The sequence below is a fragment of the Betta splendens genome, chromosome 3 (assembly GCF_900634795.4).
Source record: "Betta splendens chromosome 3, fBetSpl5.4, whole genome shotgun sequence".
Lineage (NCBI taxonomy): Eukaryota > Metazoa > Chordata > Actinopteri > Anabantiformes > Osphronemidae > Betta > Betta splendens.
The window spans coordinates 879,831-892,632 of record NC_040883.2 but is presented as its reverse complement, the minus strand read 5'-3'; the positions used below and the strand labels follow the sequence as shown (position 1 = coordinate 892,632).

The 12,802-nt window shown below is 47.8% G+C and overlaps 1 protein-coding gene and 1 long non-coding RNA gene across 10 annotated transcripts in view; one reads left to right on the top strand and one right to left on the bottom strand.

Moving 5' to 3' along the window:
• Positions 1-449: 449 nt before the first annotated feature.
• Positions 450-12,802, bottom strand: part of herc1 (HECT and RLD domain containing E3 ubiquitin protein ligase family member 1) — a 34,602-nt gene continuing 22,249 nt past the window's right edge. For 7 of the 9 annotated variants that reach the window (XM_029144379.3, XM_029144375.3, XM_029144384.3 and 4 more), the window contains 30 exons: positions 12,501-12,768; positions 12,205-12,418; positions 11,647-11,906; positions 11,421-11,548; positions 11,079-11,215; positions 10,399-10,599; positions 10,176-10,306; positions 9,842-10,053; positions 9,535-9,655; positions 9,251-9,397; positions 8,987-9,088; positions 8,715-8,888; positions 8,346-8,639; positions 8,168-8,233; positions 7,944-8,069; positions 7,718-7,856; positions 5,722-5,903; positions 5,464-5,619; positions 5,232-5,354; positions 5,035-5,137; positions 4,610-4,779; positions 4,121-4,259; positions 3,752-3,921; positions 3,460-3,629; positions 3,055-3,220; positions 2,893-2,969; positions 2,548-2,800; positions 1,550-1,702; positions 1,150-1,455; positions 450-1,072 (listed from right to left, as the gene is read on the bottom strand). In XM_029144379.3, coding sequence (XP_029000212.1) covers positions 887-1,072; positions 1,150-1,455; positions 1,550-1,702; positions 2,548-2,800; positions 2,893-2,969; positions 3,055-3,220; positions 3,460-3,629; positions 3,752-3,921; positions 4,121-4,259; positions 4,610-4,779; positions 5,035-5,137; positions 5,232-5,354; positions 5,464-5,619; positions 5,722-5,903; positions 7,718-7,856; positions 7,944-8,069; positions 8,168-8,233; positions 8,346-8,639; positions 8,715-8,888; positions 8,987-9,088; positions 9,251-9,397; positions 9,535-9,655; positions 9,842-10,053; positions 10,176-10,306; positions 10,399-10,599; positions 11,079-11,215; positions 11,421-11,548; positions 11,647-11,906; positions 12,205-12,418; positions 12,501-12,768 — 5,074 coding nt within the window. In that variant the 3' untranslated portion in view covers positions 450-886. The remainder of the gene's footprint in view (positions 1,073-1,149; positions 1,456-1,549; positions 1,703-2,547; positions 2,801-2,892; positions 2,970-3,054; positions 3,221-3,459; positions 3,630-3,751; positions 3,922-4,120; positions 4,260-4,609; positions 4,780-5,034; positions 5,138-5,231; positions 5,355-5,463; positions 5,620-5,721; positions 5,904-7,717; positions 7,857-7,943; positions 8,070-8,167; positions 8,234-8,345; positions 8,640-8,714; positions 8,889-8,986; positions 9,089-9,250; positions 9,398-9,534; positions 9,656-9,841; positions 10,054-10,175; positions 10,307-10,398; positions 10,600-11,078; positions 11,216-11,420; positions 11,549-11,646; positions 11,907-12,204; positions 12,419-12,500; positions 12,769-12,802) is intronic. The other 2 variants (XM_029144378.3, XM_029144382.3) reach the window with 2 other exon arrangements.
• LOC114852184 (uncharacterized) lies at positions 3,842-5,344 on the top strand. The gene is made up of 3 exons (XR_003785327.2): positions 3,842-3,973; positions 4,106-4,814; positions 5,207-5,344. It is a non-coding gene; the product is annotated as an uncharacterized LOC114852184 (long non-coding RNA).

Below are 12,802 nucleotides of genomic sequence, written 5' to 3'. Positions count from 1 at the left end.
GCCTGAATTAATGCAGTTACAAACATCCATGAAGGTCACTTTGTCCTGGGATTCGTACAGCTTTGTTTTTTTTTCCCCTCCAGGTTTCACAAACTATTCCTTTGTCTGAGCTGAAACTGGACAGAATGAAGTTTCATACGAAAAAGTTGAAATGCTGTCAAAAACTGGAACTGAAACGATCTGACTGACCAGCTGTGAATGTGTTTTAACTTGTCTCCAGCTCTTAATGCGGAGAACAATGAATGGTCGAACTGTTGAGCTTTATCTGTACCTGCAGCCCAGCGATCGTGACCCACACGCTGCAGCTGAACGTCTGATGGCAGGATCCTGCTCCTCTCTACACGTTTCTACTGGACCCGTGAGCAGCCTCCACAATGTTTTGTGCGTTTGAGGGTGTTCGCTTTTAGAACTGATGATCTGTAGAATTCAATCCTCGGCAGCAGAACAAATCAGTTATGCAGCATTTATTGTCATTTTCTTATGCTGTGGGAAACTCGACATCCGCAAAAACAATAAATATGGAAAACATTTTTGTAATGAAGCATTTTACACAATGTACAATATTCTTTTTTCCCCCTTCACTCTCAGCTCGAATATTCTGTACACATTTCCACACAAACCTAACCTCAATGCAGAGACCCTGAAAATGGGATGTGGAGTAATGAGAGAATCAACACTAGATGCACTTCTCGTGTGGATTTGTGTCATTAAAAACTGCTAATAAACCACAAGAAGAAATGAAAAGCTGCTGTTTAAAGTACATAAAACTGAAGTAAAACGTGTCCAATCTGCTCATGTTCCATGGTGACTGTGTGTGTGTGTGTGTGTGTGTGTGTGTGTGTGTGTGTGTGTGTGTGCCCCCAGTCTGATCCTAGATCTGCCTGCGTCAGTAGTCCGTGTCCGAGCCCTCCGCGTTGTCCACGTTACGGGACAGCATGTAGTTGTCCATGTCTATGGAGCGGCAGTTGTTGATGGCGTAGCGCAGCCGCTCGGCCATGACGGCCTGGCTGGAGTACGGCGGCAGACGCAGCTGGAAGAAACAGGTCTGAGAGGTGGGCAGGCTGTCGTAGGGCTGTGGACACACACAGTCGTTAGAACCCGTACCACCGCTTCGGTTCTGCAACCAACGGCCCCATGCCACTGACTCACCCTGTCCACCTTCATGATCTGGAACCTCTGCGAGATGTCGGCCGTGTTGGCCGGAAGCCGCGAGCGTCCGGAAACGAAGCGCATGAAGAGGACTCGCTCCTCGTTGGAGAACTCCTCCAGGGTCTGCCAGAACCACTGCACCAGCGAGTGCTGCTCGTCCACCTCTCGGTAGCGCACCACCTTCTTCAGCACGTCGCAGCAGATCTCAGGCATCCCGCACACCATCTGCTCCAGCTGCTTGGCCGTCAGCAGCGACAGCAGCGGGACCGGCACGATCCAGGACATGCCTTCACGCACGGCTGCCACCTGAGGAGGGAACGGACGGAGGCTTTAGATGGGTCCAGTTACTGGAAATTAAAGGTGAAGGAGCCATTTTATTCCCTGGAATAGAAGCTTCTACCTGTCGGTCAATTTCATGCAGCCTGTACTCGATGGCCCTTTCCACGTATTCCTTCCTGTTGGAGAAGCTGAGCGGGATGCTGTTTCCTCCCGGGATAATAGGCACCATTTTACCATCTGCACTCTGCCCGACAAAGGAATCCAGAGGAATCATCTGAAGAGCAAACACAGACGCTCAGTCCAACACTGAGACACCACGGTAGAGTCCATACTTAAGGCTTCACTTTGATAACCATGTTAACAGTTATTCTGGTTAAATTCAGACGAACAAGGAGGTCCTTTTCTCTCCCACACTCCTCCTTTAATGCCAGAGCAGCAGATGCAGCCCCTTGCTCTCCTCCCTTGGCTGCGCTGACGGACCTGGCCATGGCTATGCTACAGCTCCCAACCCCCTTCTCTCCTCTAGAAGCCTGGGAGCAGGGCCAAGCCTCCGCTGGGCAGGATGCGCTGCATAACAGCCCTGGTATTCCTGGAGGCCTGAGCTCCACAGAGCAGCAGTTGTGTGTGTGTTTGCACAGAGAGCGGCTCGAGGTGACGTTAACGTGCTGGCGTTGGAGCCAGCCTATCTGTGGGGTTGGTCTGACACAGAATGGCTGGAGACTCAGACAAGCCCACGATTTGCAAAGGAGAAGGAGCAGAGGAGCATCGTCTGGATGTGATGTTTGTGAGTCAGTGTTTTGTTTGAACGCTTTTGGAACAATGTTTGTTAGTGTTCAACTGTGTCACCTGCATATAGCCTCAACCTCTGACTGGTGCTGCTGTGAGCTCACAGCGGCTGTGTTGTGCTCAGTATGTGACATCATCTGAAGTTTATTTTAGTGTGTGACTTGAAAATGACTATAATCTCTGCTGATTATGCTTTGTGTGTTGTTAAGATTTAACTTTCGTGTGGTTGACAGAGGTAAACGTGATGCAAAGGCCATGGTCACCATTTAAATATAAACCAGAATCTAGACGTTTACGACCAACACTCTTACACTTATGTCAACATTTTCGCACCTCATGGAAATTGTCCTCAGTGATGCCGCTGTCTTCAATGTGAAGAATGCTTTTGAGTGTCTGCACATAGAGGAGGTCCACTTCCTCCAGGTCCTCCAGCATCAGCGGGATGCAGCACAGCTGCTTCCACACCAGAGGAGCCAGATGCAGGTCCAGCGGCTTCTTGGTGCGGATGGCGACACCCATAAGAATGCCCAAAAACTTAAACTGGAGCATGTGCTCATCCAGGCAGGCGGACGGGTTAAGAAGGAACCTGAGAGCAGGAACGGGTTGTTTTTTAAATAAAAAACCCCATGAGGCCATCATTTTATCAGCTGTGGCAAAGTGTACAAACAGATTCCTCACCTGTCTCTGTTGTAGCCGACCTCTGCTGTGGCGTTGGGGGAGGGTATGAGCAGATCCACCACTCCTGTCTCCAGCTCCTACAACCAGAACTCAAACACAATGAAGTCCCACTGCATCGTAACACGTCTGAGATTGATAATGGAAACAAACGTGTATCTGTACCTGACACATCTCTGTGATGGTGTCGTCAAAGACCCCGCCTGCATCATCTGCTCCCTCTCCCACCAGTTTGACCTTCCAGGCCCTCGAGGGCAGTCGAAGGTCTGAGGCATTCAGCTTCACAACCTGACGAGCAATCTGCACGAAGATCGGTTTACACTTTCGGCCCCTGCAGATAGATTCCGACCAAAAGAGAACCGGAGGAGACATTAAAATCTACAGACTTACTGTAGTCTAGTTTGTGAATAATTAACTTGAGGCAAACAGCAAAGCAGGTTTGGGCTGTTACTGTCTTTCTTTATTCAGTAAGTAAACATGGAACCTTTAATGGTACAATGTTTATTCTCTTAGATCTTATTTCAGTTCTTACACACTGTTGTGTGGGACGTCATCACTCTGAATACTGACCGTGTGGAGATTCGTTTGACCGTGATCTGAGGACCATAGTTCTTTCCCTGCACCATGGTCTTGCCTATGGACCGCACCATAGGCAAGGTGTACACCCTGGGAGCCAACAGCGGTCTGAGCTGTCCCTGGACAATGCCCCAGGTGCCTGCATTGTAGTGGGAGGTGCAGCTCTAAAAGGAAAGAATGAGCATTAATTCTTTTAGTATTTAATCCTAATGTTCAAGTCCATTTGGATGAAAGCAGAGCTAAACAGGCAAAGTGAATAGGATTCATGTTGTGGTTCTGGTCCTACCTGGTTGTTGGGGCTGAGGTTGAGCAGCCTCCATGACGAGTACATTAGGTCAGAGAAGTGGTAGAGGAGGCGTAGACGCGCTCGCACTGCTTCAATGCTCACTTCTTTCAGCCCGTTGTACTGCGGCGGCACTGCCACAGGCAAACCCAGCTGGAGAGGAACTGATGAGCCTGGAAACGAGGGGATGAAGCACAGGCCCGACATGGAGGATGGAGAGGAGAGGTGAGAATAATAGGAAGAATACGAAAGCCCTTATTAGTCCCACAATGGGGAAAGAGCGCAAAGAATGATATGTAGAAGAAAAAATACAGTAGCAGTATGTGTAGCAGAGGTGTAATAAAATGTGCTGTGCAGGTCTGTGTATCTAACCTGGTGCTCGCGGCGGAACAGAGGGCGCCGTCCATGCAGCACTGTGGCAGCGGCCGGCAGAAACCTGGTGGACGCTTTTGCCCTGCAGAGCCGTCACCAGTGTGGGTTCCCTCACATGGTTTGTGTGGCCCAGACCAAGCTGACAACAAAGTCACCGTGAATGAACAGCACATTATCCAGATCCAGCATGAGTCACTCACACTGACCTTTAGAAATTTTATAATAATAATTCACTGAGTAATGGTGAAGACCTTGTGACTCAAATCAGATTTGACTGGTTCATTGTTCCTGTCAAGCTAATAAAAAATGAATTATTTCATTGTTTCTAGTCGATCTATTTGAATTTCTCTGAAAATATATTTTTATTTTTTAGCCTGTGACTATTATTACAGACATTACCATCTAAGTGCTGGTAAATCCCACAGGACTGTTGTTTCATTCATTAGCATCAGCTGCCTGACGGCCTGTGTTGGGGGTTAACTACTGTACCTGCCCCTCTGAGTTGCTGCCCCAGGTGTAGACGTCTCCTGTGGAGGACAGCACCAGACTGTGTTCAGCTCCGACAGCTACATCCTCCACGTGAACGCCCAACAGCGCCGGCACCTGCTGGGGTCGGTTGTGGTTCCTGGCTCGGCCCTCTGGTAAACCAATCAGGCGGTCTGCAACAGGAAGTCAGAAAAAGATCCAGTAAAAGGTAAACAACTGCTGAGTTAACTGTAGGTGACAACCTACAACAACCTCAAGTAGCATCAAAGGTAGAAATACAGGAATGAAAATAACACTTTGTACTGTACTGTATGAATCACAAAACTAAAGGAGTTATTATTATGAATATTATTGCTTTATCTATTTATTACATTATACATACATCATCATATTCAACATCAGCAGGAAAGAAAAGAAAACACACGCACCTTGGCCAAACGTAAACACTTTGCCATCTTTGGTCAAAGCCACAGAGAACTGGGTTCCACAAGCCACTTTTTTGATGCCAATTCCACACAGCACGTCGACTTTCTATAGAGAAAAACCACAAGCATCTCTACACTGCAACCACTTAAAACTGCCCATGCTGGTTTTACTCAGATGATGACGACGCGGCTGGTCGTACCTGAGGTGAAGACTTGGCTGTGGAATTGCCCAGACCCAGTTTACCGTAGTCTCCGTCACCAAAAGCCCAAACGGTCATTCCATCAGCAGAGACGACCAAAGTGTGGTTCAGCCCACAGGCCACCTGAGGAGGAAGGACACGCCTCAGTGGATCAACACATTAAAGTCCAACAATGGCGATTTGTTTTACGCCCACGTCCCAGTGGCTTCTGTCAGTCTACGTGTGTCACTACCTGTCCAACTTGGTAGCCCTCCAGAGCAGTGACCTTCTCTGGCAGCTTCTTGTTGGAGGTGTTTCCTAGGCCCAGTCGGCCGTAATCACCGTTGCCAAATGTGAGAAGCTTCCCATCAGCTGTGACCACTGCCGAATGTTTAAACCCACAGGACATCTGGTGAAAAATAAGTAAAAATGCAGCAGAATAAATACATCTGGCACAGACCCCGTCATTTCCACCAGTAATACAGAACAATCTGTGTTCCTAAACACCAACCTGCACCACTTCCTCTCCTTGCAGAGCCTCAATCTGTCTGGGTCGCCGCTGACGGTCGCTGTTCCCGTGGCCCAGCTTACCATAGTCCCCGTCACCCCAGCTAAATACCTCTCCACTCTCTGTCAGAGCCATGGAGTGGCCATCGCTGCCACAGGAAGTCACCAGCTGAGTCACTACAAAGCCTGTGGAGTGATGATAAAAAAGATGCATAAAGACACAGTCAAGGTACAGTAGGTGAAGTAGGTTCTTACAGTACATTTAGGTTAGTACATGGCTCTAGCACACATCACACTGGTTTCAGGACACTGATGTCATGAATATTATTAATTTGGTTACTAAAACACATCAGTGATTGAAACTTTGGATTTTTAAATCTGCCCCATTCAGCATCCTGGGAACCGTTTGTAAACTTGTGTTACTTCCAGGCAAACATGGTGTGTGTGTGTATGTATATATATATATGTATATGTGTGTGTGTGTGTGTGTGTGTGTGTGTGTGTGTGTGTGTGTGTGTGTGTGTGTGTGTGTGTGTGTGTGTGTGTATATATGTGAACGATCCTGATAATAAAGGATCCCTCAAAGGGTACAGTCCCATCCAACTACCGGCCAATAACCTGTCTCTCCACAACATGGAAGCTCATGTCAGGCATCATCAGGGGGACAGTGTCGCAGAGTCGGAGGCACAGGGGAACAGCCAAATACCTCCAACGAGTAAGGCAAGTCCTAAGAAGCCAGCTCAATGGCAAGAACAAGTCCCGGGCAATAAACAGCTACGCCCTGCCAGTAATCAGATACCCTGCGGGAATAATAAGGTGGCCAAAGGAAGAGATACAGAGCACAGATGTTAAGACACGAAAGCTCCTCACCATGCACGGAGGGTTCCACCCCAAATCCAGCACCCTGAGACTGTACGCTAGCCGCAAGGAAGGAGGCCGTGGACTAGTGAGCGTGAGAGCCACTATCCAGGATGAAACATCCAAGATCCATAAGTACATCAAGGATAAGGCCCCGACAGATGACGTGCTGAGTGAATGTCTCAGGCAGTGGAGAACAGAGGATGAGATGCTGGAAGAGGGACCATCATGGAAGGACAAGCCCTTACATGGGATGTACCACCGGAACATAACTGAAGTGGCTGATCTCAACAAATCCTACCAATGGCTTGAAAGGGCTGGGCTGAAGGACAGCACAGAGGCACTCATCCTGGCCGCACAGGAGCAGGCCCTGAGCACCAGAGCCATAGAGGCCCAGATCTACCACACCAGACAAGACCCAAGGTGTAGACTGTGCAAAGAGGCCCCTGAGACAGTCCAGCACATAACTGCAGGGTGTAAGATGCTGGCAGGCAAAGCATACATGGAACGCCATAACCAAGTGGCTGGCATAGTATACAGGAACATCTGCGCGGAGTATGGACTGGAAACCCCAAGGTCAAAGTGGGAAACACCTCCCAAGGTGGTAGAGAACGAGCGAGCCAAGATCCTGTGGGACTTCCAGATACAGACAGACAGAATGGTAATGGCGAACCAACCAGACATTGTGGTGGTGGATAAAAAGCAGAGGAAAGCCGTAGTGGTGGATGTGGCAATACCAAGCGATGGCAACATCAGGAAAAAGGAACATGAGAAACTAGAGAAATACCAAGGGCTCAGAGAAGAACTGGAGAAGGCTTGGAAGGTGAAGGCCACAGTGGTGCCTGTGATGATCGGAGCACTAGGGACTGTGACCCCCAAACTGGAGGAGTGGCTACAACAGATCCCTGGAAAAACATCCGAAATCTCAATTCAGAAAAGTGCAGTCCTAGGAACAGCAAGGATACTGCGCAGAACCCTCAAGCTCCCTGGCCTCTGGTAGAGGACCCGAGCTTGGAAAGTGGATGAGACCACCCGCGGAGGGTGAGAATAGAGTGTGTATATATATATATATATATATATATATATATATATATATATATATATATATATATATATATATATATATGTGTGAGTGATATTACCTTGAAGAGCGGAGATGACAGTGAGCACATGCAGGTCATCAGAGTTGCCTTGTCCCAGGCGACCGTAGCTGCCTTCTCCACAGGCCAACACTGTCCCATTGGGCTGGATCACAAAAGTGCAGTTTTGACCACACACAACCTAGAAGAGTAAGACGGCGAGCACTTAAGAGGAGAAATCATCTTAAAGAGTCTTAAAGAGGAACCAAAATGTGATTCACAACAGTACCTGTTGTGCCTGAGAGAAGGACGGGGCAGTTGTTGGCACCAGAATGTTTCTACCTGCCTCTGCCAGCTGCCCATGACGCCCAGCACCCCACAAATACACATCACACTTTCCTCCAAGGTGCCAATCCTACAATACAAAAGGCAAAAAGTGTGTTTAAGCTTCAGACTGAGAGGAAAACAGACAAACCCTGTATCACAGCTAATCAAGGCATTAGATTAAATTACCTCTGGTTTTGAGGTGGCCCAAGACATGATCTGTTCATCCATACCAGACAACCATTTACTGTTGTCCTGGGAAAACAGGACACAAAGGCAGTTATCATGTGCTACACAAGCGCTGATCATAATTTAATTACAGCTCCAACAGTTACAGTTTAGGTGCTGAAACGTCAGCAGAACGTACCATAAGAAGAGCCATTTCATATTTGGGCACAGGCTCCAGGTCAGGCACAGAGAAGGATTCAGGGAAGCTGGCACCTCGAGCAAGTGCTTCCGCCGTCTTGACTGTCGTGGAGAAACAGTCCAACCAGGCCCACTCACTGGGACTCCAGGTTCCAGACTCAGGGGGACAGTGTCGCAGAGTCGGAGGCACAGGGGGACGGCACAGGAGGTGGTCTAGGTGAAGACCCACAGCTAGAGAGGAAAGGCACTGCATGTAGGGGCTGTGGACCAGCTGCTCCCCACATACAACATGAGGCTAGAAAAGGAAAAGAGACAATGAAGTCCAACAGGACCTAAATTAATGTGTATGAGACAGGGAAGCTCCTGGTACCTTCTCATACGCGTACTGCTCCTGCAGCATGACGGGCAGTCTCTCCAGGAAGGCCCTCATACACGGCGCCATGTTCAGCCCAACTACGCCCTGTTTCTTTAGTGCTGTGCGGCAGGTGGCCAGTACATGGTTGGACGCCATGAACTCTTTGGAACAATTCACAACCAGTACATCCTGCAAATCAACACACAGGAACGCACAGGAAGCAGGTTAAGAGAATAATAAAGATGTATATAGTAAATCATGCAGCTATGAGAATGAAGTGCTTTTACCTTTGACCTGTTAGAGCACAAAGCAACCCCCACATCTGGGATCCAGACTATGTTCTGGATTGCTCCTGAACCAGCTACTACAGTCTGCAGCACGGAACCATCCTGTTAGACACGAACAGTATTTAGTCTCACTGTAAACACCTGGCCTTTAGCTGCCAGCACAGTGAGTGTGAGATGTGTCATTTGTTCTTTTCACATCCGAGTCCATGTTGGGTTTCATGTGTGAAACTGTTTTCAGATCCACGTGTGTGTGGGATGTCTTACCCGCAGGGACCAGATGTTCATGAGGCCTCCTACCCCTCCAGATGCCAGGGCCAGACCGTCAGGGCTGAAGGCCAGTGTTTTGACTGGAGTGATGTGGCCCTTGAGCTGGAAAACACATGCTGCTCCATCTTCCGACCAACGAGAAGACTGCAACACACAGCAGCGTCTTGTATATGACAGAATGACCTCACAACGTTCTCCTTTCATTGCTAGAGCTTTCCAGTGATAGACAGACAGAAATCTATTGAAAAAAAGATTCATTAGACTGAATTTGTTTTTATTACCATGAACTTTGGTTTGGCTTCATTCTCCCACCATCCCTCTGAGTCAGAGTAACAGGACTCTGGGAAGTTAGCAATGTCTTGAGGAACAGTCCAGACTGAGATCAAACCATTCTGGCAGCATCTTAAAAACAAAGCAACATGTAAATTAAGTAAGTAAGTTAATAGCAACAAGCACAAATGTTTTCAGGAGACTTAGTCAGATCCATTAAAATCACATTCAAATTGAGGGGTTGATGTGCTCACTGCCCTTACAACAATCTGTTGTGTCATCATTGCCGTTACGTCTCAAACCTGCTGAGAAACCTACATGGATAACAAGCTCTGGGGCTTGGGCCCTCGTCCAGGGAGGCCGCACCAGGCCACAGCGTTAACCGGGGCTGGGTGTCGAAGTCTCTGCAGGCAGTTCCAGCCTGTATCGGACTGAGAGTCTTGGCTGGCCCACAGCTTCACCGTCTCTTCTTTGGCACAGGTCAACAAGATCTGACCGTTAGGACTCCACTTCATGCTGGTGACAGACTCCTACAAGAACAACACCTTTGGATGAGATAACCTAAAAATCGACATCTTACTTGTTCACCAACTACGGTAAATATTTATGTTCAAGAAATCAATAGCTCATTGATTTTGTTGTTTTACTTAACCTTATGTGCATCAATGACCACAATGGCAGACTTTTCTAAGGGTTCTTTGGATCCAATCAGTAGCTTTCCATCTGCATAGCCCACAACGAAAGGCTTGTCTTCACTGTACCAAGCGATGTGCATCACTGCCACTGAGAGATGACGCAACATCACTTTACAGGTGGGTCATAGAGATCAGTCGTAAAGACAATACAATAACGATATAGAATCAAGGACACTGTACCATCCTTCCTGTAGCAGTGCTCCAGCTCGGTGCGGTGCATACTGGACGCATCCAGGACTTCGATGAGGCCCAGGGACCCATCCATTCGTCCCACCAGCAGCATGTCCTTGGGTTCTCCACACCACAGGGACTCTGCCTCCTCCTCAGGCCAAGCCAAAGCTGACACCCAGTGAGGCTGAACATCCAAAAGGCCCTTACCACCTGAGAAAAGAGGTGAGGAAAAGGTCTCAGAGCTACTGTATAGAGCAGCAGCAGAAGCAGCAGCAAGGATTTACACCAAACCTAGTATGAAGAGCTTTTAAAAAGGGGCTAAACATTAGACTCTGGTTTAACTAATGACAAAGGGATCTACACATATAAATGGACATATTAGCAATAAACACAACCTTTTTAAAGTAACACTGGACAAATGCACTGATCAATGCTAATAAGAGTGTAATTGTGAGTTTTCAACCTAAAGGCAACTGAAAGTGGCCATGGACAGATGGTGGATGCTGTAGGGGATGTAGTGGAAGGAAGTGATGACTGGAACACATCCACTCTCCATATCTATTTTTAATGAGGCCTATAAAATCCTAACACACACACACACAAACCAAAAATGCAAAATGGACCATATACATTATGTTGGTATATAACAAGCCTCACACTGCATAGTCTAATACCATTAGTAAATTTACCATTAATTTGCCAGATGTTGACCATTTTCTCCATGGCAGAAGCCATATATTTTCCAGTGACACTCCAGGCCAGAGGAGACAAGCAAGGGTCACTGGGAGACCCCAAACCTGACATGCCCTCCTCCAAAGAGCCATCACTGAGAAGAAAACACAGATTACAGATTAAAGCAGCAGTTCAAATACCAAATCTGACCATTATTATGTTAAGAGCTAAGATGCTCTGCTCTTTCTGGGTTCTGGATTATCACGATGAAAAAGGAAGATGAACATAGACTTTCTCTATATTAAAGCATTTCTTGGCGACATATGACTGTAGAACACAGCATTGTGGTGAAGCCCTACTCTTTGTTGAAGACACAGGTCTGCTGGAGGGTGTACTGGTTCTTGGTTACATTCCACACCCTGACGGTGCCGTCACTGCCACTAGTGGCCAACAGGCCTTTCTTAGAGCTCCAACTGCATGTAATGACCTGCATTAAACAGAGAAACATTTGTTCCAAGACAAGATCAACACATTATTTTGGTGCTTCTACTATGAACTACAACAAAACTAGAAAAAACTGCTTACCCTGCTTTGATGAGCCTCTAGCTTAATCAGGGAGCACTTTCGCAGGTCCCCTGCCATGTCAGCAAAGGTTTGCGGTCGGTTTTGGGTGTTGTCACGATCGTGGGCAGCAAGTGTGCGCACCAGCTGCTGGGCAGCCCACTGGCGGTGCTGGGAGGAAAGCCTGGAGGACAGGCAGCAGGCCGCCAGAGCGTTGGCCAGCTCCAGAGGCCCTACAGCGGAAGGATTATGGGAAGGATGGGCATACAAATGCGCAATTAGACCTGCTCGACATGGAACACAAGGTGAGAAGGCAGCCCAGTGAGTTAGAGGAAAGACAAACAAAAAAAACATGAAAACACAAAGCACAGAAAAACCAAAAGGTGACCCAGTGAACACAGTGAAGATGGAAGCTGTACATTATTACAATCTTTAAATGATGATTAACGTAAATGTCACTGATTCCTTGTTTTGAAAGTTGATAAAGGAAACAATGTAACACGTCTTTTTATTATTTCAAACAGGATGGTTGGTTTGGAACACCAGCTCACTGCTTTCTTCTGCTTTATTAAGGCTACAAACCTCGTTTCTCCATGTCAGCTTTGTCATACACCGGCCTGAGTCTGGCTCCTTTGTCTGCCAGTAAGGCCACCAAGGCCTGTGTGACCACGAAGTTGGGTGAGGTGATGAGCTTGTTTTCTTCCGTAACTCCACGCAGAAAGCTGGGAAGGAATTTCCGCTGGATCGGATCATCAACTGTAGTCAGGTTCATGCCTGTAGCTGCTGAGATGAGGTTCTGAAAAACGCACTTTAATTAACCAAGAGTAATTAGGGGTTACTGGCTGCACAGGAACCAACATGATGGTTGATGTGTGTACCTGAGTACAAAGCTGCACCAGTAGTTTGGCAGCATTGGGACTGTTGGAGGCCAGGCAGCCTACTGCTGTGCTGAGGTAAGCCAGGCAGGATATGGGTTTGCTGGCTTTGGTGGCCCCACGAGGCCTTTCAGCATGGCCAGAACCTGTTGTAGGACTCGTGGAAAGACCAGCACGGCCTGCTGCCGCTAGGCACATCAGCCTGACAAGAGTCCTGATGTCAGTCAAACCAAGAGACTCCAAACCTGCGGCAAGACTGCAGCTTGAGCCACTGGGCAGAAGAAAATGAGAGTAAAGGAATGAGA